The 26027-nt window shown below is 39.0% G+C and overlaps 2 protein-coding genes across 3 annotated transcripts; one reads left to right on the forward strand and one right to left on the reverse strand.

Annotated features, from left to right (window-relative positions):
* Positions 1-810, forward strand: LOC103709606 (17.3 kDa class II heat shock protein-like). Its single transcript, XM_008795047.4, has one exon. It carries the CDS (start codon positions 71-73, stop codon positions 536-538), a length of 468 nt encoding a protein of 155 aa, XP_008793269.1. The 5' UTR covers positions 1-70; the 3' UTR covers positions 539-810.
* On the reverse strand, positions 641-26027 carry LOC103709607 (28S rRNA (cytosine-C(5))-methyltransferase). 2 transcript variants are annotated; one of them, XM_008795048.3, is made up of 13 exons: positions 25639-26027; positions 24277-24335; positions 24051-24101; positions 19919-20054; positions 16399-16484; positions 15553-15651; positions 12880-12933; positions 8027-8171; positions 7400-7461; positions 6987-7074; positions 6281-6364; positions 1992-2174; positions 641-1910 (listed from the first exon to the last, which is right to left on the reverse strand). In XM_008795048.3, the coding sequence occupies exons 1-13, from the start codon at positions 25883-25885 to the stop codon at positions 1666-1668; spliced, it is 1539 nt and encodes a 512-aa protein (XP_008793270.2). In that variant the 5' UTR covers positions 25886-26027; the 3' UTR covers positions 641-1665. The 2 variants fall into 2 exon arrangements, with proteins under 2 accessions (XP_008793270.2, XP_008793271.2); XM_008795049.3 differs by having other exon boundaries at positions 2013-2174; positions 25639-26025.

Below are 26027 nucleotides of genomic sequence, written 5' to 3' on the forward strand. Positions count from 1 at the left end.
CCTTTTTCTCCTCCCAAGCCCAGCAAATAGTCGCAGATCTTCTTCTTCCAGGAGGTAGAGCGAGCGAGCGATGGACGTCAGGATGTTCGGACTGGAGAACCCTATGTTTGCGACGCTGCAGCACTTGATGGACATCCCGGACGAGGTGGAGAAGGCCATCAACGCCCCCACCCGCACCTACGTCCGCGACGCCAAGGCCATGGCCTCCACCCCGGCCGACGTCAAGGAGCTGCCGTCCTCCTACGTCTTCGTCATCGACATGCCCGGGGTCAAGTCCGGCGAGATCAAGGTCCATGTGGAGGACGACAACATGCTCATCATCAGCGGCGAGCGCAAGCGCGAGGAGGACAAGGAGGGCAAGTACCTCCGCATGGAGCGCCGCATGGGCAAATTCATGCGCAAATTCTCCCTCCCAGACAACGCCAACACCGACGCCATATCGGCCGTGTGCCAGGACGGTGTCCTCAGTGTCACCGTCCAGAAGCTGCCGCCGCCGGAGCCCAAGAAGCCCAAGACCATCGAGGTCAAGGTCGCCTGAGTTAGATCAATAATACAACCGACCTAGCTACATACTGCGTGTGTGAGGCCTGCCCGCCCCCGATGTTGCTGCTGTTTCAAGGGGTTCTGGTGTCCGAGTCTCTTTTTTTTTTTTTTTTTTTACGTTTTTGCTAAGGGTGTCGGAGTCTTTCTTGATCTCTCTTCTCTTGTTTGTTATGTTACGCGTCCCTGATACTATGGCCTCTCTGGTTAGTTTGTGGTGTCCATGATGGTAGTAATGAAATGGCATTGATGTTTGTTTGACGCCCAGCATTAATCCTTCCATTTGCTTATTATTTTACTCACACTGGTATCTTCCAACCTCACTTGTTTTATTATGTATACATTAGAAAATTGCCTTGACGACAATGACAAGCTGCAGTATTTTTGATTGATCCGTGCGACGAACGCCGGAACTGTTATTTTTTTAAGGAAAAAAAAAAAAAGGAGGAGCTCATCAGTATGTCTTATTGTCGTCTTATATCATCAAGGGCAAAGCTTCGCCAACAATTGCAAAAGCAAGCACCAGAATAATTTTTAAAAGATGCTTGATACTTGAAATAGCATAGGTCAGATGCCTGATGACAATAACATGCATCAGCAACCAACATTGCCCTAATTAGTCAACGGGCATCGTTGCTCAACAGGTGACTTTATGAAAGGTTTTATTTTGATGGAGTATCAAGAACTTTAGAACTGCTCGGCTGGTACGTTTCATGCAACGCTTTTAGCCATTGTTATAAAGGAGTATGAAATCTAATCCTTCCGTTGGATATAAATATGTCAAATACCAATCATCATCTTCATCTATTTAATGTCAAAATTATAACACAGCTATAAATCAAATCATGATGGCAACTTGAAAGCAAAGCTCAAAATATTTTTAGCCTGGGATGATACATCTTCCACGACTCACGGAATACAGATTGCCCAAAATATTCCAGATATACAAAACCCGCAAAGAATTATTTAAAATTGCATATAATTCAGCTAAGTAAACAAGAACATTAAGATTTAACTTCTACAAAAAATTGACCACCACAAGAATTGGGCATCATACACTCGCACTACAATGATATGATAACAACCATACTCCAAACTATCCTTTTCGTTCCTATGCAGGTTCGATCATCTCTCAGTAGGTATTTGCCTAGCCAATGCCTGATATGACCACATACGTAACATCCTGCAGAAAGGATACATCATCACTCGTTTTCGTTTCCTATGATTCTTCGGCGTGGAACATGATGAACTTTCTCCAATGTTCCTTCTTATCATTTTCCCTGAAGAATTGATGCTCTTTTTCCTGACAAACAATGCAATAAAGAATCCTTCCATATCCTCTCTTGGATCAGTCCTGAGCACATGTTCAGCTGAAACAGAAGACGAGGATTACCAATAGCATAGCATATAAGGGTACATTATCCAAGATTTTAGAAAGCGATGACTTCTACCTTGAGATTGAGAATACTTACAGCCTTCAAAGACTGGTAGGCCACGACGAGGCCACCGAGGGAAAGGAGTTGCCAATTCAAAATTGAGAGACGTAGCAAGAGGGAGAACTGACTTGATTACATCCTCATTCTCTGTTTGGTAGATTGAGCAGGTGCTGTACACCACCCGTTCAACTTCTGGAACTGCAAAATGCCTCACAAAAATCACATGATGTTCTTTCTGCAGTAAAATGAATTTCCGCCTAGGGGCCATTGGATGCTAAGATAGTTTATCTATTATCCCTAGCAAAGATATCCCCTAAGTACTAACATTAAAAGCTGCCATGACTCTGAAATTGGACAAGAAAAACTACAAGCTGCCATTTACAGGTGAAGGATGGAATAGAATAAGCAACTACTTAGGAAAAGGAATGTACTCTGTGGCAGTGGCTAAGAAATTAACGGAGTGAAAAACTCTGCCACAGGAACTATTTGATTACTATTGAAATAGGGATAGCCAAGTTCATTGTTGTCGATACTTGTCAAGCTAACCCAATGAAAAGTAAAATATCAGCATTATAATGACAGCAGGTTACTGAAATAGTATCCTGATAACATCTTCGTAATAAAATTATGGTTCATGATGAGCAGCTGAGACTTGAAAACTAATGGAGATATGAAAGCCATTTGGGTGTATGCATGGTGAAATTGTGCTGGATAAATTTAGAATCAAGCATATTAACTATTAAGCATGCTGAAAGGTCATCGCTAGTTGTTGGTATGCTGACACGAGGAGAACCATTAAGTATTGGTGAATATTTGGATTGAATTGAGCCAAAATGACTGGAGTAGGATCAGTTAGCTATGATTTTGTGCATCTTGCAGAACCTGTAATGTTTTGGATGCATGGCTGCCATGTTGACACATTATCAGTTTGCCATACTCATTAATATTATTTCTCGAGTAATTCGTACATAGCTCTTCCAACATAGTAATTATTAGGGGCACGCATGGAATTTAACAAAACTTGAAATGCATCTCTTAGTGTTATAATGGGTGAACTAATGATGGTGATGTCTCATTAACAAAATAATAAATCATCAACCTCATAAAATCTCCATAAGGTCTGTCAATGGGTCAGGTTTCAGATGCAACCTCAACCTGATTAAGCTGGGTTCAACCGCTCAGCTAGTTCTGTCAATAATATTTACTATTGTAAATAAGAAACCATAAAACTCAACTAAGCCTTAATCCCAAACTAGTTGAGGTTGGCTAAATGAATCCATTTCCTTCAAACAAGCATCAACAAATTTGACCCCAAATAATTGGGAAAATGTTGGACAATTCTGGTTGCATATTACATAACATATTTATGCCCACATCACGATTAGGGAGGTTACTTGGTACACCAATTGAGCTCCAAGATCAGTGTCGTGCCTCCCATAAGTGGCAAGTCAACAAAAACCTAACATTTTGACTCTCTCCATCTTCAAGATGCCTTTGACTGGCTACTGGAACCTAGAAAAGCTATAGACACCAGCAAGTAATGACCATCAAACTCCAACCGCCGCTCCCCCCCCCCCCTCCCCCCCAACACACACACACACACACACACACACACACCCCCACAAAAAAAAAAAAAATATATATATATATATATATATATATATAAATTAAAATTTCTTCTCTTCCTTTCTTCAACCAATGACCACCTTTTTCTATCCTACAAATCACAAACCACCTCCCACTTGTCCCTTGATAAGGTAGGAGATTTCTACGTTGCTTTGGAAAGAATTTGATGTTTGATTTAAGGGCTTGTTGAGCCCTTCTCACGGTGTAGAAAGATCTAGACATGCTTTGTCTTCCATTCCCTTCTCACGGTGTAGAAAGATCTCACTCGGTGCACCCTCACCTTGTAGACCCACATGCCACCACCACCCCAACTGTGCCCCAATCCCATCTAACTCTCACCCTTTAAACCTGATTTCCACCCACACCACTTTGCTCACCTCTCTCTTTCTCTGTCCTGCAAATCACAAACCCATCTTCATTTAACCATCCCCCTTACTAGGTTAAGGACATTGCTTGGCTGGAATGGCAAGTTTGGTGTCTAATTCAAGGATTCAGTGAGGTTAAAGCATTCAGATCTGCATGTACTTTATCTTCTATTCCCTTCACATGAGTAGATTCTCGCTACAACCTGACATTGTATGCCCCCATACCACCACTGCCCCAACTTTGCCTTAATCCCATCACCCTATTCCCATCTCTTAACCTAAACTCCAACCCACCATTGTTCACCACACATTTCTCTATCCTCCAAAGCACATACCCCTATTCGATGTTGGATTGGAAAGTCCTTGATGTTTTCAAGGGTTTGCTGACGGCAAAGCATTCGGATCAACATGTGAATTATCTTTCATTACCTTCTCACGAGATAGGAGGATCTCACTATCAACCCTCACCTTCTAGACCCCATGCCACCATTTGTTCCAACTTCGCAAAACCCCATCAACCAATCCCACCCCCTAGCCCTAAACTCCATCACCCCACCTTCGTCTACCTCCCTCTTTCTCTATCCTACAAATCGCAAACCACTTCTACTTGACCACCCCTTGTGCTGGGGTAGGAATTTCTAGGTTGGAACGGAAAGGGTTTGATATTTGTCTCAGGGGTTTGGTAAGGTCAAGGCATTCAAATCTGCATGTGCATTGTCTCCTATTCCCTTTTCATGAGGTACGAGGATTTCTCCCTCTCCGCACCCACCTTATAGACCCCTATGCCACCACTGCCTCAACTTTGCCTCAACCCTATCACCCCATCTTTATCGCCCAACACAACTCCAACCATCCCACCTTGTCCAACCCATATATTCTGAGCTCCCTGATAGGCACCTCTTCCCCTCCCCCCCCCCCCCTGCGGCAGCGGGGGGAAGTCCACTTGTAAGTCTTCATGATGCCCAGTCTTGCCACCGCCATGCCCGAAAGCTAATACTAGTCCCTCAAAAAGAAGAAAAAAATAATAACAAAAATCCAATATTTAAAATGGTTTTACCTAAACCATTAAATGAGGCGGGCTTTAATAGTAAAGGGTTAATTAAACCATTCTCTCTCTTAGTTATCTCTTTTTCTATATCCTACAAGCTGCTCACTTGACCATCTCTCCTACTAGATTAGGACATTTCTAGGTTTGATCCAAAAAGGTTTTATGTCTGACTCGAGGGTTTGGTGAGGTTAAAGCATTCGAGTCCACATGTGCTTTGCCTTGCATTTCCTTCTCACAAGGTGCAGCTTCTACACAACCAGTTCACAGACTCCAATGCCATCACTGCCCCAACTTTGGCCCAATACCATCACCCCATTCCCAACACTTAACCCTAAACTACATTCACCCCTCCTACAAGGGTAAGACATTTCTAGACTGGATTGGAAATAATTGATTTTTGATTAAGGGTCTGGCGAGGGCAAAGTAATTAAATTTATGTGTGATTTGTCATTCATTTCTTCTCACAGCGTAGGAGGATCTCTATATGCACCCTCACCCTGTAGAACCCCATGTCCACATCACCCAAGGTTTACAGTACCTATTTCAATACCCGTGCTCATACTCGACTGATACAGTACCGGTACAGTCTAGTTCTTGGTTTCAACACTTGGTACAGGAGGGCTTACCGAGTATCAGTTCCCTACCGATATGATTTGGTATGCCCAAATCGGACCGGTACAATTGGGTACTAGAAAAAATGCCATTACCCCAACTTTGCCAAACCCATGACCCATTCTTATCCCTCAACCCTAAACTCCATCCACCACACCTTTGTCCGCTCTTCCATTATCCTGCACCACAAACGGCATCCACTTGACCATCCCTCCTGCTAGGGTAGGACATTTCCAAGTTGCATCAAAAAGGGATATTGGATGTCCAAAATCTAGCAAAACAATCAGAAAATCTTGCAATGCTTGATGACACTAGTGATTAGAGCAGAATGAAGACACTGAGGAAGTTATGTGGCTTCTCATAACATCAACCAAATATTCAAATTCTAAAGGGGCATCATTTGCATTAGGTATCTGATATTTGCCACAACTACTTAGTAAGAATCAACAACAAAAAGGAATAACTATAAAATCCATTGAATTCCATGGAGATAGCAGTTCTAATAGAACATTCTACAAATTCATAATGCATCACTTGCGCACTTAGCAGAAGACAATGAAAAGATAGCAAATCTGCAAATGGATTTTTGGTTTTAAGAAACTCAAGTCTAGGATAGTGCATAAGCAAGAGCTTATCTTATGAGATCAACATACATGATAATGCATGTGCAAGCGCTTTCCGTTGAAATGCAGCAAGCTTCTTTGCTCTCTGACTGGTAGCAGCATCAACATCATGACCTATGTAGTGGCAGAAAGAACAGATTAGTCATGGCAAAATTAGGGAAGGCTACATGAAGGAGATAATTTTTAGACATAGTCCACAAATCATTATTTAATCACCATAGAAAATAACTTTCTGTAGCAAAAGACCAAAAGCAAAGTTGCAAACGATAATATCCTTCTGGCTTTTGCAACATGGCTGTCGATCACACTTTCATTGACTATACAGCACCAAGTATGGTCAAATAGTTAATTTGACTTCCAGATTCTTCTACTGAGTGTGTTTTAATTTGCGACTTCATTTGTCAACAAATGAACAACCACAAAAACAACAATGCTATTAACAAACATATGGGAAAACATATAAACTCCCCAACAAATTCTATAACTATATGACAACAACAGAATTAAATATACATGTCTACTAAAGAGGTAAATGGATACGTCCAAATGCTTAGTTCAAAATCAGAGCAGCACATCTACCACTTCGTTTGTGAAGATCATTGATTCTTGATCTTCTGGAAACTTTGAAACCCTCATGGATTTCACCATTAGTGAACGATATCTTGCTTTTGGCACAGCCATAACCCTTGTAGCAGTTATTGAAAAATAAGGCATATATTTAAAAAAGGAATATCACCTTTAGAGAATGATGGAAGTAGATGATCTAATCTCTCGGCTGAGATTCCAGACCCAGAGCAGGAAGGATCCAAGAGAATGGCACGAACCTGCACATACCATCATCAGTGAAGGAAAAAGGAGGTGTCATGATCAAGATTGCAAATTGTAGTAAATTAAGTATATCTTTTAGTAAGCTGAGTTTAGGTCTTGATCAAATAAACTGGGTCAAGTTGGACTGTGTTCAGTTGCACCATTTGGTAAGTTAAGTCCAACCATGAAATCTAGATTTGGGCCTAATCCAACCAATAAGTCAATGGACTGGGTCAGTTCTTATAGGGTTGAAATCTGAGGTGATCCAATCCATGACAATGCAATCAAGGAAAATAAATCTTATCAAAGGACTAACATATTGACAGAAAGAGTACCACAGACCTTGGCAAACAAGGGATCCCGTGTATCTATATCCAAAAAGTCGCCATGAACTATGTCCACATCTTTAAATCAAGCTAAGGAATAAAATCAAGGAAATTTATTTAACATATGCCATGGTAATTGCAGAAAAATCAGGCATAAAAGATTTCACAAGCCTACATCTTTCTATGTAACGCTACTAGTTGAATGTTGACATGGACCACCTCAGTATAATGTCCAATTGTACCATTCAAATATTTCATAAACCACAGTAAACAGTGAAGAAATGTTTGGAAGTATATAGAGCCACTGAGGATAGGATACAGTCCAAACTTCATAAAACTAAGATGTGCCATAGGTAATGTAGATTGTTGGACATATTTCTACCATGGTACAATATGCACACAAAGTCCAAGCAACTTAAACTCTTTAGATGCTTGATGGTCGGATATCTCCCACAAGGAAGTAGTTGGATGGGAAAAAAAAGAAGCTGCCTTCCCTTAAATCCAATACTGCTGCAGGAAGGGACACTCGAAATATATGATATCTTGCAAAGACCCCTAAAATTTCTAAATGCCATTAAGATAAAAAGATATTGCACAATATCCCTAAATTATAAGAAATGAAAATACAAAGAATAAAGGATACTAGGTGCTCCAGACCGTCTAATAGTATCTTGTAAAACTTTAACCCTCTCCTCATGAAGTTCACATGCTATGATGTTTCCCTTTCCCTTCATGAGAGCAGCAAGGTGAATAGTCTTGTTTCCTGGAGCCGCACAACCATCAAGAACCTTCATGAAATTAATGAATGTAAGAAAATGCAAACATATGTTTAAACAAATGTCAAGATCATTACCAAAAAAATGTTAATAATTCAACATGAACCACTCTTTTTTATAAACAGAAAGTTGTCTTGATCTGTATTCATTAAATACGATAATATTATAGGAAAGTGACAAAAAAAGAACATGGTTGTGGATTCCTTTTAAATTATTGTATATTTGTATGATTGAAAAATGGTGATCAAACTTCTAAGAAAACAACAAGATCACATCTCCATAAGGAAATGCAAGTAGAACCTAATCTTTCGCAATATAGCATAGAGCAGATTACATTGAATTATTTAAAAGACGATTGGATTAACATATTTGTAGCAAGCAAGTTGTACAGGATCGCATATCTTAATGGTGTGTGACACACATTGGCATACTATGGCACGGTATGATACAATGCCAACCGCAAGCCAGCATAGAAGAAATTTGTGAAATTTAAATCTTGCTCATAAGTTAGCATTTTCTTCTTTTCAACACACATTTGCATGAAAGCAAGCGTGTTGACCAAGGCATGCCAAACCAATACTAGGTGTTGTACCTGCCAGTGACCAGTTCGCTACAGGCCTATATCGTGCCAATCCATATGTACCCAACCAAGAAGAGGGAGAGAGAGCGAGGGAGAGGGAGAAGAGGAGAGAGAGGAGCCCGCGGATGGAGGGAGGGAGGGACGGAGGGGGAGAGAGAGAGAGAGAAGTGGGGTTGAAGGGGGTTGAAAGCAATGATCATTGCCGAAAAGGGGGGAGAGGGAGAAGGGGAGAGAGAGAAGAGGGGATTTACCGAATCGACTACAGTAGCAGAGAGAGCGCTTCGAGCGAGCTAGGACATGATCGAGAGAACCCATGCAGGAGAGAGAGGAGGGCTTACCAAGTCGGCGGCGGCCAACAGAGAGAGAGAGAGAGGCTCAAAGGAGCTAGGGTACGATCAGAACTTTGAGAAAACCTATGAGGGAGGGAGGGGGAGAGTTTTATAGGCCGAACCAACCCGCATGACCAAATCGTCCTGGGTCATTCCTTGGTGTTGACCCCTTAGATGAAGCTATATATATTGAACAAAAAGAAAAGTGGCAATTGAAGCTTCAAGAACCATCAACTTACTAAGGTATCCCTTGACTCCAAATAGGAGTCCTCATTATATTTCAGCCATTAGCCTTTGCCTTTTTCAATTCCCGGCTTTTGCAAGACTATCTTTGGAAAGAAACAATTTTTGCCAAAGAACAGCAAACTAATATTAGTCATTCTACACTTTGCTACCAAGAACAACTTGAAGAACTGAAAAGGAGACATAACAATCAAGAAAACAAAAATCCTGTCATGGCACAAGCTCTAGTATCAAGTATGAAACATAGCCTTATGAAAAAAATTTCTAGGCTTAATGAGTTTGAAAAAGGAAGCAGCATAGGAAAATCTATCACTTATCATAATGCATAAAAGAGATAAAATGATCAACTTGATTAGAGAAATGAAGAAGGTGGCCCTTTCTAACTAGAAGATCAACGCAAAGTAATTGTTGATTTTTTTTTCAGATAATCTCTGCAAATTTAAAGGTGACTATATTTGTGCTTACCAAATTGCCTGAAATGGCTTTGACTCTCACAGGCTACAATTAGCTGTCACTCCTATTGTTGAGATCAAAGATATCTCACAGACCACAAGTATCTAAACCTAGTAAGTTTACATATTTCAGATACTGTGTAAAAATTAATGGAATCTTAGTAACATAGCTATTAACAAGGACAAGAATTTCTTACACCCGAATAGCCACATCCTCAACCAAGAAAATTCACTTTTTCACTTCCTTTATAAGAAAAGGTACACAAAGCAGTCTCCAACTTCTTTCAGTCGCTGTGGCATTTAACCATGGATTCCTAAACAAATTGCTAACTAAACAAATGTGACCTAAAATCCACAAGTTCACTAGCGCCGAGAAAGGGCACAACATACTATTGAAAAAATATTGAGAACTCAAGCCATGGTGAACCAAATGGGGTTGAATAAAGGTGCAAAAACATAAAATATGGCCTGGTTTCATAATAGTGACAGCAATAGCAAAGCACGCAATTCCATGAGAAGTGGAGTGCCAAGATTATTAATATTTTATGCACTCAAATGGTTCAAATTACATTTGGTGCTACTGGTAGATTTGGTATCAAATGGATTCTTGCCCTTCTATATCATAATAGTCAACTCCGAGACATTCTCTTGTACTAACATTCAATACATAATATGATCCCAGGCTCCACACCTAGTGGCTACAGATCACCATTATTCCATTAATGTACATAACTAGAACACCACATTCACATCAAGAAGACCATCAAGGATATCTTCTTATATAATGATTACTAACAAAAAGTTCAATATGGAAAGCAACTTTTCATACCAGCTCCTAGATTCTTCATACACATTGAAAAAAATCTTTCCAGATACCTTGATGATCAACCTTGGGTTACATCTCTCAAGTTTTTTGGGGTTTCAAAATTTATACTCACTATTTTTAGACTTCTCAAATTTAAGGGTTATCAGAAAATCAAAAACAATTTGGCCATTTTAAAAGGGAGGAAAGAAACAAAGAAATAAAGGAAAAAAAATCACCCAACATGGTAAGTTCCTTCTAATTAAAATAATCATCAATGCTTCCCCACGTGTACATTGTTTTCTGCTTACGTTTTGAACATTTGTACAATGTCAGGCGGTGAAGATGAACTTTCTTTGAGGATAAAAAAAAAGGAATAAAAAGGATTGTTTTCGATGATGCAAATATTTTTGATAGGCCTAAAACTGCAGAGCTGAAAAAGGAGACAGAGTGTTATAAGGCACAAACTTTTGTTGGATTACTCATACATTGATAAAAATAGTGGTTGTCTTTATGACTATAAGACAGCACCATCAATGGGACCATAGAAGTTTTTCAGAATTAGTCTTTAACAAGTCTAGGACGGTGGTAATAATGCTAATGGGATACAATTCAAGCAAGGAATCTATGCTATCTCTGGCTGGGCTTGTCCAATAGTGTGGATTTGCTAGGCCCAAAACTGGTCATGGACAATTCTACCAATGATGTAGTTAATGGATAAAATCTAAAAGGTTGTATTAGAGTTCACGAATATCCACACATTAGTTGTTGGCAATCAGCTTTGGAAAGATGTCAAAACATACAACAAACTCCTGACTTAAAGCATAAGACTATGCTGCTATGCAGGGTAGGAGCCAAGCCTGGTGACTGAGGGGGTGCCCATGCGGTCGCACCTCCACTAGTGCACCATATCATCTTAGTTCATCAGACCCAGAGGCTCAGCTCTCTCTCTCTCTCATTTATTCTCTCTGTGTGTGTGAGAGAAAGAGGGGGAGGGGGGGGGGGTCCCCTGCACACTTCTCCCAATTGCATTTTTTTACTAGGCTGTACTAAATAGGGAGGTACACATCCACTTTCCTACTAATGGTGCAGTAAGATTACTATTTTCCTTCTTAATCTTAAACTTCTACCTGAAACTTCTAGAGATTCTCTTATTTTTATTTTCTTTTACAAATAATTCGTGTTAATAATAACTTGATCATTATATTGTTTTTCTTGCAAAATAGCTGTAGGAGAAAAGCAAAGGGGCTCCCAACCAGATTGCTTTCTCATCATCTCATGGAATCTATGTCTCCACATCCTTCCCTTCAATTTATCAACACACAGAAAACATTTAATAATTTATATATTAATTTCAAATAAAAAGTTATTATCTTATTAAGTACAACTTTAATGAACATTATTGTTTTGTGCCCCCAAGAAAACAATCCTGGATCCAGCCCTGCTCACTGCTATTCCCTTCCAGTATATTGCTTAGAAGCTGGATTTAGTCTTTCTAATTAAAGGGATAAATCACAGTTCCGAAACCATGATAATATACCAAACTATCAACACCAATATCTAAAAAGTGTCTACCTTACTTTAAAAAAATGTTACCTTTGACTACAATGTAAAATCTTTACTTCAGAACTATGACGGAAGCTCTACTTCTCACCAGTGATAATGCACCAAAGTAGTAACTTAAGCACAAAATAAAGAATGATGAGAAAGCATTCAGAAACTTAGATAATCAAGTAAAACTCTCCATTCATGTATGTTGCCACAACATAGGTTCGACTGCTAAAACCTTGTAAGTTGTCTATCACATGAAACGTCATTTCTTATAGTACTTTTAGATTAATTGTAATTAATAAGGCAAGGTAAAAAACCGCATGACCTAATAGCAATAACATATAACAAAATAAATTCCAGCAATACAAAACCAGTTAAAGGGATAGGCACAAAATAAATATAGGAGTTAAGAAACTTATCAGTTGAATTTACAGATAATCCATTTCAATAATTCAACACTTCATTTTGTACACATCCTTATGCTTAAGTTAATTTTCTATTAAATATTAAATGAAATAGACTCTTCTCCGTGTGGAACTTTCTATCTGCCTGCCCATTTGAACATGGCTAAAAGTACTGGAAAGATAATCAGCAAATCATGAATTAATGAAAAGGCAATCAGCATGGTATATGCCTAGACAGATATCAGGTTGTAGAATGTAAAAGCTCGATAATCTCAGGAACTCAAACAACACTGATATGTGTCGTACGTAAATGGACAAAAATATTATGTGAATCAGATTGCTCATCAACTACTCCATACCTTCCACCCTGGTTTAGGACACAATGCAACAGCCACCATAGAGCTTGCTTTGCCCTAACAAAGTCAAAGGGAAGAAAAGTTACTATTATAAAAAACAGAATACTAAATCTCTCAGTGGAGATGATATGACATCATATTGATCAAAATCATCTCATTATGTTAGTTAAATGAATCAACTACCAAACTTAGGAAGAAGTTGTACAAGTGAATGATAAAGCTAAGATGCCTGAAGCTTAGTCGTAGAAGCCTTTTCCCAGGTCTTGTATCTCAACCATAAGGGAAAAAGGAAAATCTCGCGCTCATGCTTTTGCATGCTTATCAAAATCGCGTAGTCTAGGGAACCATGGGCCACAGAGTACGGACCAAGCAGTTACCAAGTGACAGAACATATTGTACATAATCAATCAATTTTTTAATCAACTAACTCATTTATATTTTCAAATCTTGCACTACTTTCAGCGAATTAACATTTCAACAAGCCACAAGGCATACATGGTAAATATATAGAAAGAGTACTTGTTAAATATTAAAAACATGGAATATAGGTAACAACATGTTACCGGGTGTTAGCTCAAGGGGTAGAGATTGTTGAACTTCCTTGGTCATCCCCAACTTACTGAAGGCTGGACTTTGGGTTTAAGGTCATGAATGAAACATCTTTTGGCATCACTTGTTTTCACACAAATAGACAGCTTGATTTTTCTGTTGGATCCAATCTGATGTACCTCACTCCCTCTTTAGCTGCAAATAACAAGAATGATGCTTACTGTTACCCACACTTTATCTAATCAGGTTTAACTATAGATATTATGGCCCCTTGCATGAGTTTAGAAACTTTTACTAATTGAAACTAGGTTTAAAAACACTCCCAATTCAGTCAATTTCTAGGACAAACGCTTGACTATTCCAACAATCGGAACCCTCCCCACTCCCACATCATCCAACTACGACTACGCAATTTGTTTCCTCTCCATCAACCAACAAGAATCATGATCCTAGCCACTAACTATATTCCCTAGAATAAATTACTATTTACAACTTCAAATGGAAATCATGAAAATAAAAAATAAGCTCCTTCAAAAAACAAAAAAACTTTACCACCCAAAATGTATAAATTGGACATGAAGCCTTAGAAAACATATTCCACTACAGCAAGTCCCACAAAAGCTAAAATAAACACAGCAAGACACCGATCATTAAAAAAAATGATGTCATTTGTTTTAGTGGTGCAAAAAACAAGAGTGAGTACCGCACCTTTTCAAAGTTTAACAAATAAAGTTCGTTCTCAGAAAAATCATGGCAAAGATCAATACAATTCAGCAGGAAGTTTGTTTTTAATTAAAAAAAGAAAGACCATGTATTCTGAATAGGTATTGAAACATTTGTCTAGACAACAACAACATTGATAGATAAGTTAACTACATACTCGCATAAACTGAATAAAATTTATATTAATACAAATACCAAATCCAGGTTATAGTAAAAAATCATGAACCAGAATAAAATGGAAAAGCCACTCTTATGTCATTTTCATTATTCAACATTAGTATTCGGCATGCATGATGCACATGACCGGTTCGAGAGTAAGGAGTATATAATGGATTGCTGGTATACCATTAACCACAGAAATATGTGATTAGTTTTACTTTTTTCCTCATATTTTTTTGTGAACATTTGATTTTCATTCCCCCCAGATGTAGTCCTCTCATAGAGAAACAGAAGGAAGTTTTCAGCTTTGCTCGAGGCTTTATGGTATATTTTTATGGATGAGCTACTAAAATCTTCTATGCATGATAAGTAATCAATAATTGTTGCAGCAAGTATTAAGTAAAAGGTTCACCAGAATTAGCAAATATATGGATTAGATTCATGAGTCCTTCACTTTATATTCCTATCAAGAGCATATCCATTGTGAGCATGATCATTTGTTCAAATCATTTTTTACATTTTACAGCTTTCAACCAAATTAGTTAAGATCCTTTCCTACTTATTTCTTACCTTCCATCTAACTGCAAGACCTCTCACTAGATCCCTCATTACTTAAAACATTCACCAGAACAATGAATGTTTGAGGTCATGGTAACATGAGATCATGAACAGCCACATCAAGCTGAAGAATTAGAAACTCCAAAATCGCAGTGTTGCTTAATCACACATAACTTAAACATTCAAGGCTTGCACAATGATAAGTACTCAACAAATTTATTTTCATTTCACTTAATCAATGGATATTAATAAGTCCGGCAAAGTTTTGTTCATGAATTAAAGATACTCACAGGCACAGTTTTATTAAAAGGAAAAATAGTGGGATTGCTGTTGATCATCGGTATTTCAGATTGTGAAACATCTAGGCAGAGGAGACCAATCCAATCAATATATAAAGTAATCATATTTACAATTAAAATTCCTCAACAAACTAATCAGCTTCAGATTCACTTTGATTTTAATTTAGTTTGCGAGTATATTCTTATTAGTCTATAAATTTCAAAAAAAAAAAGTGCAGATGAGTCCGATACCTAATTTTGAATCAATCAAGCAAGCCAATTTCCTGAATTAGTAAGCTGGACAGGATTCATTTAATAGGCAAAGCAAAAAAAATCAACACTGCAAAGATAATATGTGGACAAAAAATAACAAATCCAGCACAAACAAAACTGTAGTCAAAAAACTTACTTGCAGAAACATACTTCCATTCTTAACCAACGGATGGTCATGCAAATCTACCCCAGATGGGAGCACTAACATGTCTGGAACCATGTCATCCTTCGCTACCTATCCAAATCACAATGTCCCATCATAAAAGCGGAAAGTTATCTCTTGCTAATAAGAACACAGCACAACCAACTAAACAAAGACATATTATGAAAATTTACACCAAAGGTTTCGTGATGCTTATGTACATCATATCATGATTACAATTCTAGGTAGAATCATCTTAAACAAATGGAAAAAAAAGAAACTAAGTAAAATTTCTTGAGTAGCAATACAGTTGGGAAGTAGACAGTAATCAGATAGCTAAGTGGCTAATTAAAAGACTGCAACAGTTAAAGCAAATGGAAAAGGAAGATTAGCTCATCAAGTACAATTCCTTGAATAGCAATACAGTCAGGAAATAGCCAGCAATCAGATAGCTTTGAGGTTAATTGCCACTGCAATGGCAATATACACATGTTTTTCTCTTCTACATCTTTTCTTTAAATGCTTCCCACACATGGATATCTATGGTTGTTAAAAGTGATATATTTAGAGTTAAATAAAAAACATATGATAATTCTTATTGCTAAAAATTGTTTTCTGCCTCGTGCTACAAATTAGTGTGCACTAAGCGATAAAAAATTTCAACAAGAATTGAAACTAGCTTAGTTCCGAACATCAAGGTGATACATAGAACACATGCCTTCTGCATAACAGGGAAAATTTGATGACAAAATTTGGCTTAGTTGCTGACTCAAGGAAATATTAAGCAACATAACGGTTAAGGATAGGGGATCAAGAGATTGAAGGAAAAGTAAAAAGTACCTTGTTTGTTTTTCCTATTTCTTGTATGGCAGATTCAACATCCATTTTTAATGTATTAACACGGACATATCGAGGTTTGGAAATAACTGCAAAGAAGAAAAAAAACACACGTGAACAGTATAAGCATTATGATCGCAAGAGTATTGTTAGTGAGAGTCGTTAAAATGAAGATGCATTGGATGAGATTGCATCAACAATCTTTGCCTAAAGCAGGTGCTGGTTTTGTTATGACCGTGAACTTGTCATAATCCAACCACAAGTACCAGCTGAAAAAACATCAGATTTGTCTGATTTCAACACCTCTTTTAAGCATAAACAGTGAGATACAAAGGTGAGATCATACAAATAACTTCACTTAAGAACTTCCAGGTAATGCTATTACTTAAATAAATATGTGTGTGTGTGTGTAGATAGATAGACATGTCTCCACAGGCAGCTTCTTTAAACCCTCTTTGCCCTCGTCTAAAGTTAAAATTATTAGTACCGGGCATGTGAGGATGCAAATGATGCTTCTAGATGAACAGCTAAGACTAGGTAGGACCATTCTTTTGATAGTAATAATTAGAGGGGTCTCTGTGACTAGCCCTTGATGCAGTGTTTAAGAAACATTAATAAGGAAAGGGAGCTTATCTTATAAATCAGAAATGCATTTATGAGTTCCTAGTATGCCATCATTGTAATTAGTATACACAAACAGGAATATAAATAAGAATTTCACAGATGTCCTGCCAACCACAGGGCATTTGTGTTGGACAGTAGAGATAATTTTCCAAGACCTATGCTCAGCTTTTTTGATCTCTCCTCCCAAATTCAAGCTGCTCAACTTTAACATCTCAAGTAACATTTGTCATATGAAATGAGAAAGACGAAAGAAGAAGACGAAGCATGAGAATAGAGACAATGGATGATGGAAGGTCATGTTTTATTTAACTGTTCCTTCATGAACATGAGATCCACATGATATGTAAGTTGGTTGCTTAGGATGAAGACTCAGTTGAGTTTGACCAGGCTTCAGACAATTATCGCCAGGATTCAGACTCCTATAGGTGTTTTTGAAGCTCCTGGGCATCATTTTTGTTCTAATAAGGGGATAGGCTGATAACTTCATCACAAAATATGCCATTTTTTTGAACTTTGTAAACTTCAATTAAACAACTTTAGACACAATTATCATGAACAACCCTAACCAATCTGCCTTGGACAGGAATCAAGGATTCTGCATTCATACTAAAAGTTAAAACATTTTCAAAATTCTGTCTTAGAACTCACAGCCACATTTCACCAGGGCAAGTTGTTATTTAAAACAACCATTTTTAAACACAGGGGCCAAATGACATCACTGAAACATCATGTTCAGCTCTTCTAAAAAAATTAGGTCATGTGCAAGTTATCCTTCCTCAGTAGTTAGATACAGATTAGTCATGCATAAATATAATGATTGCCAAATTTTTGATTTTGGATGGTTAGCATGCGTACAAGTTAGTCATGCATACCAAATAGGTAAGGTTCCGATACAGTACTCGGTACCGAGACTGCAGATCTTATTCTAAAGGATCTCCTTAAAACTATTAGTATGCATAGCTAGAGAACTGCTAAAGTATCAAATGTTAGAAGTATACTATCCTGCCTTTTCATATATCAGCGGTACCATATTCCAAAACAGACAATGATATATGGATATATTTCAACAAGGTACACCATACCGTACCGAACCGGAAGGTACGAAACATACCATACCGAACTGAAAGGTATGGGACGTACCATAACGAACCGGCACATGGTACAGAGGGCGAACCGACACTCGGTACGTCGAACTAATCTCCGTACCAAGCATACCAACAAAGTAACAAAGTGGCACCGATACAGGGGCCGATACCGAGATGGCATACCTTGATTCAAACAATGATATAGATGTGTTCTTAAATGGTGATTCTACCACCTACAATGAAAGTATATATTGGATATTAATCCTTCCTCCGAAAATACCAACTATATTTTAACATCTGATTAATTTTTTAGAAAAGAAGTGAAAAACAAATAACTGACAGCCAGGATGATATGTCGTCACAAACAGGATAGTTTGCAATTTCAAGAAAAGATTCTGACACAACCTTGAAACCATTTGTTTAGAAAATGCCTCTAACTTTGGTAGACGACTACACAAAATAAATGAATGACAATGGCTATAAATGACTCGACATAACTATCCACTGTTTGGTTGAAACGATTTAAATGCCATGATGCACTAAATAATGCATGATATAAATGTTTTAATGATCTCACTGACACACTAATTGCACTTTGTAGCCACGTGTGCAGTTAACAGATTGATTCATGATTATAGATCAATCATTTTTCATTTTAAAACAACAAACAAATTTTAGTGGATTGTTAGGAAAAGATACCGCATACTGCACATAATTTTCTCATGTGGCAGTAAAAATTTAACTCATGGCATCATTGCAATGCATTATGTGATTCTAATCAAATCATAATTAAAATCCCTAGCAACTAGTAGTCAAATATTATAAGCAAAAGGTATTGCATATTGCAGATAATTTTCTCCTGTGGCAGTGAAGATGTAACTGATATAACCAGTAGTCGAAGGCTCCAAGCAGATAATAATAATTAATGAAGAAATAAAAACAATAAAAAAAATTAACTATAGACTGAAGACAAGATAAACAACACAAAGCCAATCCCTTTCTTGGAGGTTGCATGCATGCGATACCAGCAGTATAATTTGCAAGAAAAAAATATAGATGTGTTTGCCCAGTATTATATATGTGAAAATGACTAAGGCATTTGAAGAAATGGGAACATTTTTTGTTAATAACTAAAACACCAATGTGTAAACAAGGGAATTCTACTTCTTAAATCTTCAAAAGAATGTTTAAACTTTGTTTTGGTATTTTTTATGGTAGATGGCCCCAATTATACTCTATTGAGTAACATGATCAAAAGCTTTATTATTTCCCCGGTTTGCACAGCCTTGAGAAACAACACAGCTTAGCAACTAAAACCTGAAATCAACATATTGCATAGTCATTTCTTATTTACCTAAGAAAATCAGTACTATTCATGCTCAATCATAGAACCCTATGTTCCGAATATGACATGTCTTCACTGGTTCCTGAGAAACCTGGAAATCATCTTGAAGAACAGGTTGTACAGCCATATATAACTATAAGTAGGTGCAGAACTTCAAACAGACAAAAAACCAAAAAAGAAAAAAACTAAAAGAATATAAGGAGCAATATTAAAAAAAAGTTACAATCCAAAAAATGAAACATAACTTTCAAAACTCATTCTCCATACTCAAACATAATGCAAAAATTTAAGGTGGGAATCTAGGCACTCTAACCTGGGAGCCAAGGTGGTTATTTTTCCAAAACATTAAAGCCATGCCAAAGTTTGCGCCATGATGAACTTGCTCTCAAGTTCATATTAACAAAGAAAAATATGATAAAAAATTGCAAATTTGATCCACTATGGGCAATATAACAGACTAAAGACAAACCTGGATTCTGATTTTTCAGGAGTAAGTCTTCAACATGCTTGAATTTTTGTGTCGAGCAGAGTTGTGCTAAGGCTGCCTGAAGAGCATCTTTGTGACGCATAAGGAACTTTTCAACGTCACCTGTCATTGCAATATCCTACAGAAACCAAGTGAAGACATCATAATGAATTTTTCTGCAAAAAATAAATAATAAGGCTCCTAGATGACCTTCAAGATGTGTTAAATAGTGCAAGATGTACGATATAGGTACAACTAACATGACAATACTGGATTTGTTAACATTGTAAGGAACATAAATCATTAAAAACATTGGAAAAAAATAAGGCCCAAACCCCAAAGAATGGAAACCAAATGAATGTGCTAATCATTATTCTACCACAATTTCTCTCGCTAAAAGTCAATGGATATCTATGGTATGAACAAGCAGATATCGAAAATAAGCTATGCCTATGCCTATGCCTATTGCTAATAGCTCCTTTGGAAGAGTTTCAACCTCTAACAACAAAAACTATCTCCTCTATTGGGTTGTTTGTATTTCTGTACTACCTGCAGCTCAGGTTGCAAGTGCAGGCCTTCTCCTACCCCGCCCTGCTCTCGAGTCCCTTCTTGTCGTCCCCTCTTTTCCTTAAACTCTCCTCTAAGTACAAGAATCGTGCTTCTTGTAAGCTAGATGATGCAACTTGCGCTGCAGTGCCACTTCAACTACAAGGCTCCAACCAACTCCTATATGTGATTGGACATATGAACTATCAAACCTCCAAGCTGGTGTCACCTACTGAGCTATTTAAGAGCAATAGAGGACCCAGCCATAGCTTCCATATCAAGAAGCTAGTAGGAACAGATGCCTCAGCCAAGGCCTAAAACTTACCTATATTGATCTCCATAACCATATTAAGTCCATGTAGTTTGTATGGCCCACTTTACCTATATTGCCCCATCCAAACATACACAAGATCATAGACAACTTTAATAAACCCATAGTGTAATTTAAGATTGCAAAGAGTTGTGTATTTTTTATATCTAGAACTTCTTGCAATATATGGAATTAAACATTAATCATTTCTAAGGGAACTAACCACTTGGTCTTTGGGTGTACTCTTGCCTAGATTTATTCAAAAGCAAATATTTTAGATTTAACCAATTCCACAATTGGATTTCAACCAAAATAACACGAGCATCTCTCATTAGAACAGGTTCTCCCAACCTCTCCTTAACATTATTCACCTTGCAAGCGACACCTCAAAACCTATCACTATTGCTACCACATTTTACACTCCCATTAAAGCCTTAACCCATCTTTATGCATCCTGCCCTTCAAAATCCATTTGGCCATCATGTTACCTCCCTTTCTTAACTAAAATAATCTTTCACTTTCTCCCTTTTCTGATGGCCATATCCCCCCTATCCCCAAATCTGAACCTTACTTGCTTCGCCTTGTGCATCACTGCATTTCAACCCATCTTTTCACCTCCCCTTGTTAACTAACGAAAAAAACTCCCCTCGCCCTCAAATGGTTGCCACATTCCCCATTTCCCCCCAAACTTGAACTTTATTTGCTCTCCCTATGAACCAATAGTATAGCTGGCCCCCAATCTCCACTTGCAAAATAATACCCTGTCTCTCTCATTAAAGCATTCTCCTTACACTTGAACTTTATTTGCTTTCCTTGTGAAGCAATGATATAACACGCCCCCAATCTTCTCGTACAAAATAGCCTCTTGAATCTCTCAGTAAAGCATGTCTTCCCAACCTCCCCTTCACATTCTTTGCCATGTTGTCACACTCCCCCCCCCCCCTCCCCCACTCCCTTGCCTAAAAAACCCTTCACCACCCCTTGCCTCCCCCTGCCCCACCTCCCACCAGGAAAAATAGAAAAAGGGAAAAAAATCTCTAATCAAGGTTGATCCTACTCTCTCAGTCGCTAAAGCTAACCCTAGTACCCGACCCGCCTCCTCTACCTTACACCAATGCCATTGCAACCTCATCTACCTCCTTTAACCTCAATGTCTTCTTCCACTCACTAATATAACTTTTTTATATGAATGTAATTACCACTAAAACATTCGCACCACATGGTCTTAACACATTCCCAAACCTCCCCTTGAAATGGAACATAATGTTCAATTGGAAACAGATCTGAATTTCAATCCTTAATGCCATATTCAGATATGAATCTTTAAATATATATGTGTGTGTGTGTGTGTGTGTGTGTAACTAGCATACAATCTTAACTCAAAACCAACCTATTGACATCTTATTTGCATCCTGTATTTATTGGCAAACTATGGATTCACATATTTTAAACTATGCGAAACCATACTGACTCACTAATATGACTTTTTTATATCAATGTAATTACCACCAAAACATTCGCACCACATACTCTTAACCCATTCCCAAACCTCCCCATGAAATGGAACATAATGTTCAATTGGAAACAGATCTGAATTTCAATCCTTAATACCATATTCAGATATGAATCTTTAAATATATATATATGTGTGTGTGTGTAACTAGTATACAATCTTAAATCAAAACCAACCTGTTGGGGGAAAAACCCCAAGTCATACCGTCACGGAGGCGCTCGGCCAAAGGGCGCCGGCCAGAAAGGCGCTCGGCCAAAGAGTGCCGACCGGAAAGGCGCTCGACCGAAGAGTGCCGACCAGCAGGGTGCTCGGCTAGAGAGCACCGACCAGAGAGAGCGCCAAGAAGAGGCGCCCAACCAAAATGACCAAGTAGGGATGCTCGGCCAGAAAGGCGCTCGACCGAAGAGTGCCGATCAGCAGGGTGCCCGGCTAGAGAACGCCGACCAGAGAAAGCGCTTGCCTAAATAGCGCCGACCAGGAAACCAACCAAAGAGCGCAAGACGCTCGCCCAAAGGGCGCCGAGCAGAAGTACTATGAAGCAACCCCGCCACAGGGCGCCCCATTGGGCGACCAGCTCGGCTCGGCACCCCTGCCGAGCCGATTGCCTTGGACCAAATGTTCAACTTCCGTCTAACCCTCTAAGCCTGAGGGACCTGACAACTCCACTACAACCTGCCGCTATCTCCAAGCCATCAAGGCATAAGATCTCCGCAGGTATTCGGCACGACCTGCCATTAATGCATGAGACCCCCTCAAGTCTCCGATGCACTCAGTCATTTAATGAACACGGCTCAAGGCGATCTCCGGATCACCGAACCATCAAAGCGTATGGCTTTCCCTGACCGCCGGTTCACTCGGTAATAAATGCACTTACCATCCACGGACCCCAGGCCTACTACGGCCGGCGGTTCAACCACCCCAACAGGTCCGATCGACCGTGACAACTCCCTGGTTCCGGTCTGATTCGGCCTTATTTTCCACCACGCCATTAATGGGCCAAATCGTGCCCAATTATTACAAAACAGGACAAACCTCCTGTCACCTCCCAGGTAACAAAAATCCTCCTATAAAAGGAAACTTAGGGGAAAAAAGGAGGAGGGAGAAAAAAAACCGAAGCCCGAGAGAACCCTCCTAGACCGGGTGGAAAGAAGTGAACAACACAGACAATTGAGAAAACTGATCCTCTGGATCTTATCCAAATATTCTCTCTGTCTTCTACACATACTCTCTTCCCTGCTCTCTCCACATATCTGCCCCCTCTGACTTAAGCATCGGAGGGCCGGCGCCGGGGAGCCCGGCCACCGGTTTTTCTTGCAGGACTTACGCCCCCCAGGAGGACGCCACCTGCCGGCACGCCATCGACCACCGCTCCTGCGGCGGAGCTCCGCCCTACAGGAGAACGCCAGTAGCCGGCGCACAGTCATCCACCGTCCCTGCGGCGGAGCCCCTCCTTCCCCGGCTTCGCGGCGGCCCCCGGGTCCAATTTCCAGCAACACAACCAATTGCCATCTTATTTGCATCCTGTCTTTATTGGCAAACTATGGATTCACATATATTAAACTATGCGAAAACCATCCTTACTCATGTGCTTTACTTTTACAGTTGACTAAGGAATGTAGAGTGCATTTTTTAAATTACTAATCTATCTTCTTCTGCATTAGAATTTAGTAGCATAAACTTTTTCCTAAGATAAATTATCTTATCTATGCAAAATGCTAGAAGCATAATATGTGGGCATGCAAAGTTGAGAATGTTTAGGTACAGACCCGTCCAAAGAGAACATCATATGCAGTTACAAAGATCAATTCCTCCTGCTTCTGCAATAACATAAGAAACATCACCAAGTGAATAACCATAATTCGAGCATAATTATTCAAATGCTGTCATGGGTAATGCATGCCTAAGACAAGAGTGTAGGGTAGAAACAGAGGTAAAAACATAGATCTCCGGAATAGTAAGCTAGATAATGTGCATGTTTTTTTTGTTATTCACCTTCCATTTGCAGGTTAGTAACTTAGTTCTTGTTAACACATCTTTCATGAGTGGAAGATCTGCAAGACAGGGAGAAGGAGAATTGTTGGAAACTTGGAATACTGTCGGCAAATACAAAGAAAGTAAGAGAAAATATCCTTAAAGTTTCTAAATGCATAAAACAAACAAAGTTACCAAAACTATAGCCTATCAAAACAAATAAATCGCATTTAGCATAGAAAAACAGTCAGCATTAGTGGATAAATTAAGCTAGAAATGAATGACCTTAAGTCAAATGTTTGAGACAGGAATTATTAGCCATGGTCCAAAACTATAGAAAATCAAATCAAATCCATCGGATTTGAAAATAAAAAATGTTTGTTGTTAATGCATATTAGACTAGGTAGGAACAAATTGACTGACCAAGAGCTAAATACTCGAGAAAGGAATTATCCAACATCACATTTCAAAGTTCCACATTTGAGAAAGTATTTGAATTTTTCAGTCTTGTGTACTTCCATCTAGATGAACATGTGAAGGTGACAGAACATGCTTATACATACACAATAAAAGCAATTCTTTTATGTCCGGATGGCAGAAAATGCATTTTATTCCCACTTTCAAGTAGCAATAATGCATGATGTGCACGGTTGCCTTCCAGCTAAAGAAGTCCACAAATGCTTGTTCGCATGAATCAAGAACTCTCTCTTAGCGTCTACAAGATGCATAAATACAAGATCTAGATTGCATATACGTATTGATGAACTGTCAGCAGTCCTCTATTTTATTCTTATCTTGACTAATCGTAAACGAAATACATAGCTGGTCAATCAACAAACTTTATTAATGAAGATAAGCTGGTCAATCAACAAACTTTATTAATGAAGATAAGGACGTAGGAGTACAGATAAGGGCATATATTATACACAGCTAGGAACCACAGATAGGAACAAAAGTTCTTAAAGAGATCAGCTTCATTGCCATACAATTACGCTGGTTAAAGGCTACATTAGAAAAGCCAACGATACAAAAACTGACTACTCTAGCAAGCAAGAATCCTTCTACAACAAGAAACTCTCTAGAGAAAACTACAAGCTACACTCAGTAATCACCACTCAAGAAAAAAAAAACTGTCTCATCAAGTCAACTTTTTTTTTATAGGAAATCAAATCAACTTCTTTAAAAGGAAACGTAATGAGAAGAAAGATGCGAACAGGATCAAGAAAGATTAATCGAAAACCCTAGACAACGAGAAAGACGCGTACAATTGGGAGTGATCAAGAAAGACTAGCCAGAAACCCTAGACAACGAGAAAGACGCGTACACTTGGGAGTGATCAAGAAAGACTAGCCAGAAACCCTAAACAGCGAGAAAGACGCGTACACTTGAGAGTTTGGCAGACGAGGGCGAAGGTAGCCTTCTTATTGCGGACGGAGGGACCGTAAACGAGGGATTTGATGGAGGCGGTGGCCCGCCGGCGTGCGTCGCCCTGCAGCACCTGTCGCAGCACCCAAGCCGCCTCCCTCCGCGCAAAGTATGCGGACCGTTCCACCGCCTTCTTGCTGTTCATCCGGCGCTTAGGATGCTTCTTGTCCTTGGGCGGAGGTGGAGGGCGAGGAGGACGCACCATGTCTTCCGTCGAAGAAGCGGCGGCCGCGGCCACGGCCCGGCCGCAATGGATGCCCGGGAGATCGGGACTTGGGACAAGAAATCAAGAAACGCACCCGCTCAGGAGGCTTGAACAGCATCGCGGTGAGGGATCTATCTATAGT

Source organism: Phoenix dactylifera, chromosome 9, assembly GCF_009389715.1.
Source record: "Phoenix dactylifera cultivar Barhee BC4 chromosome 9, palm_55x_up_171113_PBpolish2nd_filt_p, whole genome shotgun sequence".
NCBI classification, from domain to species: Eukaryota; Viridiplantae; Streptophyta; class Magnoliopsida; order Arecales; family Arecaceae; genus Phoenix; species Phoenix dactylifera.

Excerpts from the sequence above, each read along its gene's own strand:
- LOC103709606 (XM_008795047.4), top strand. The coding sequence starts at position 71 with ATGGACGTCAGGATGTTCGGACTGGAGAACCCTATGTTTGCGACGCTG.
- LOC103709607 (XM_008795048.3), bottom strand. The coding sequence starts at position 25,885 with ATGGTGCGTCCTCCTCGCCCTCCACCTCCGCCCAAGGACAAGAAGCAT. Across the intron at positions 24,102-24,276 it reads TACTAACCTGCAAATGGAAG|AAGCAGGAGGAATTGATCTT; the intron begins GTGAATAACAAA and ends ATGTTATTGCAG. Across the intron at positions 1,911-1,991 it reads TAAGTATTCTCAATCTCAAG|CTGAACATGTGCTCAGGACT; the intron begins GTAGAAGTCATC and ends CTTCTGTTTCAG.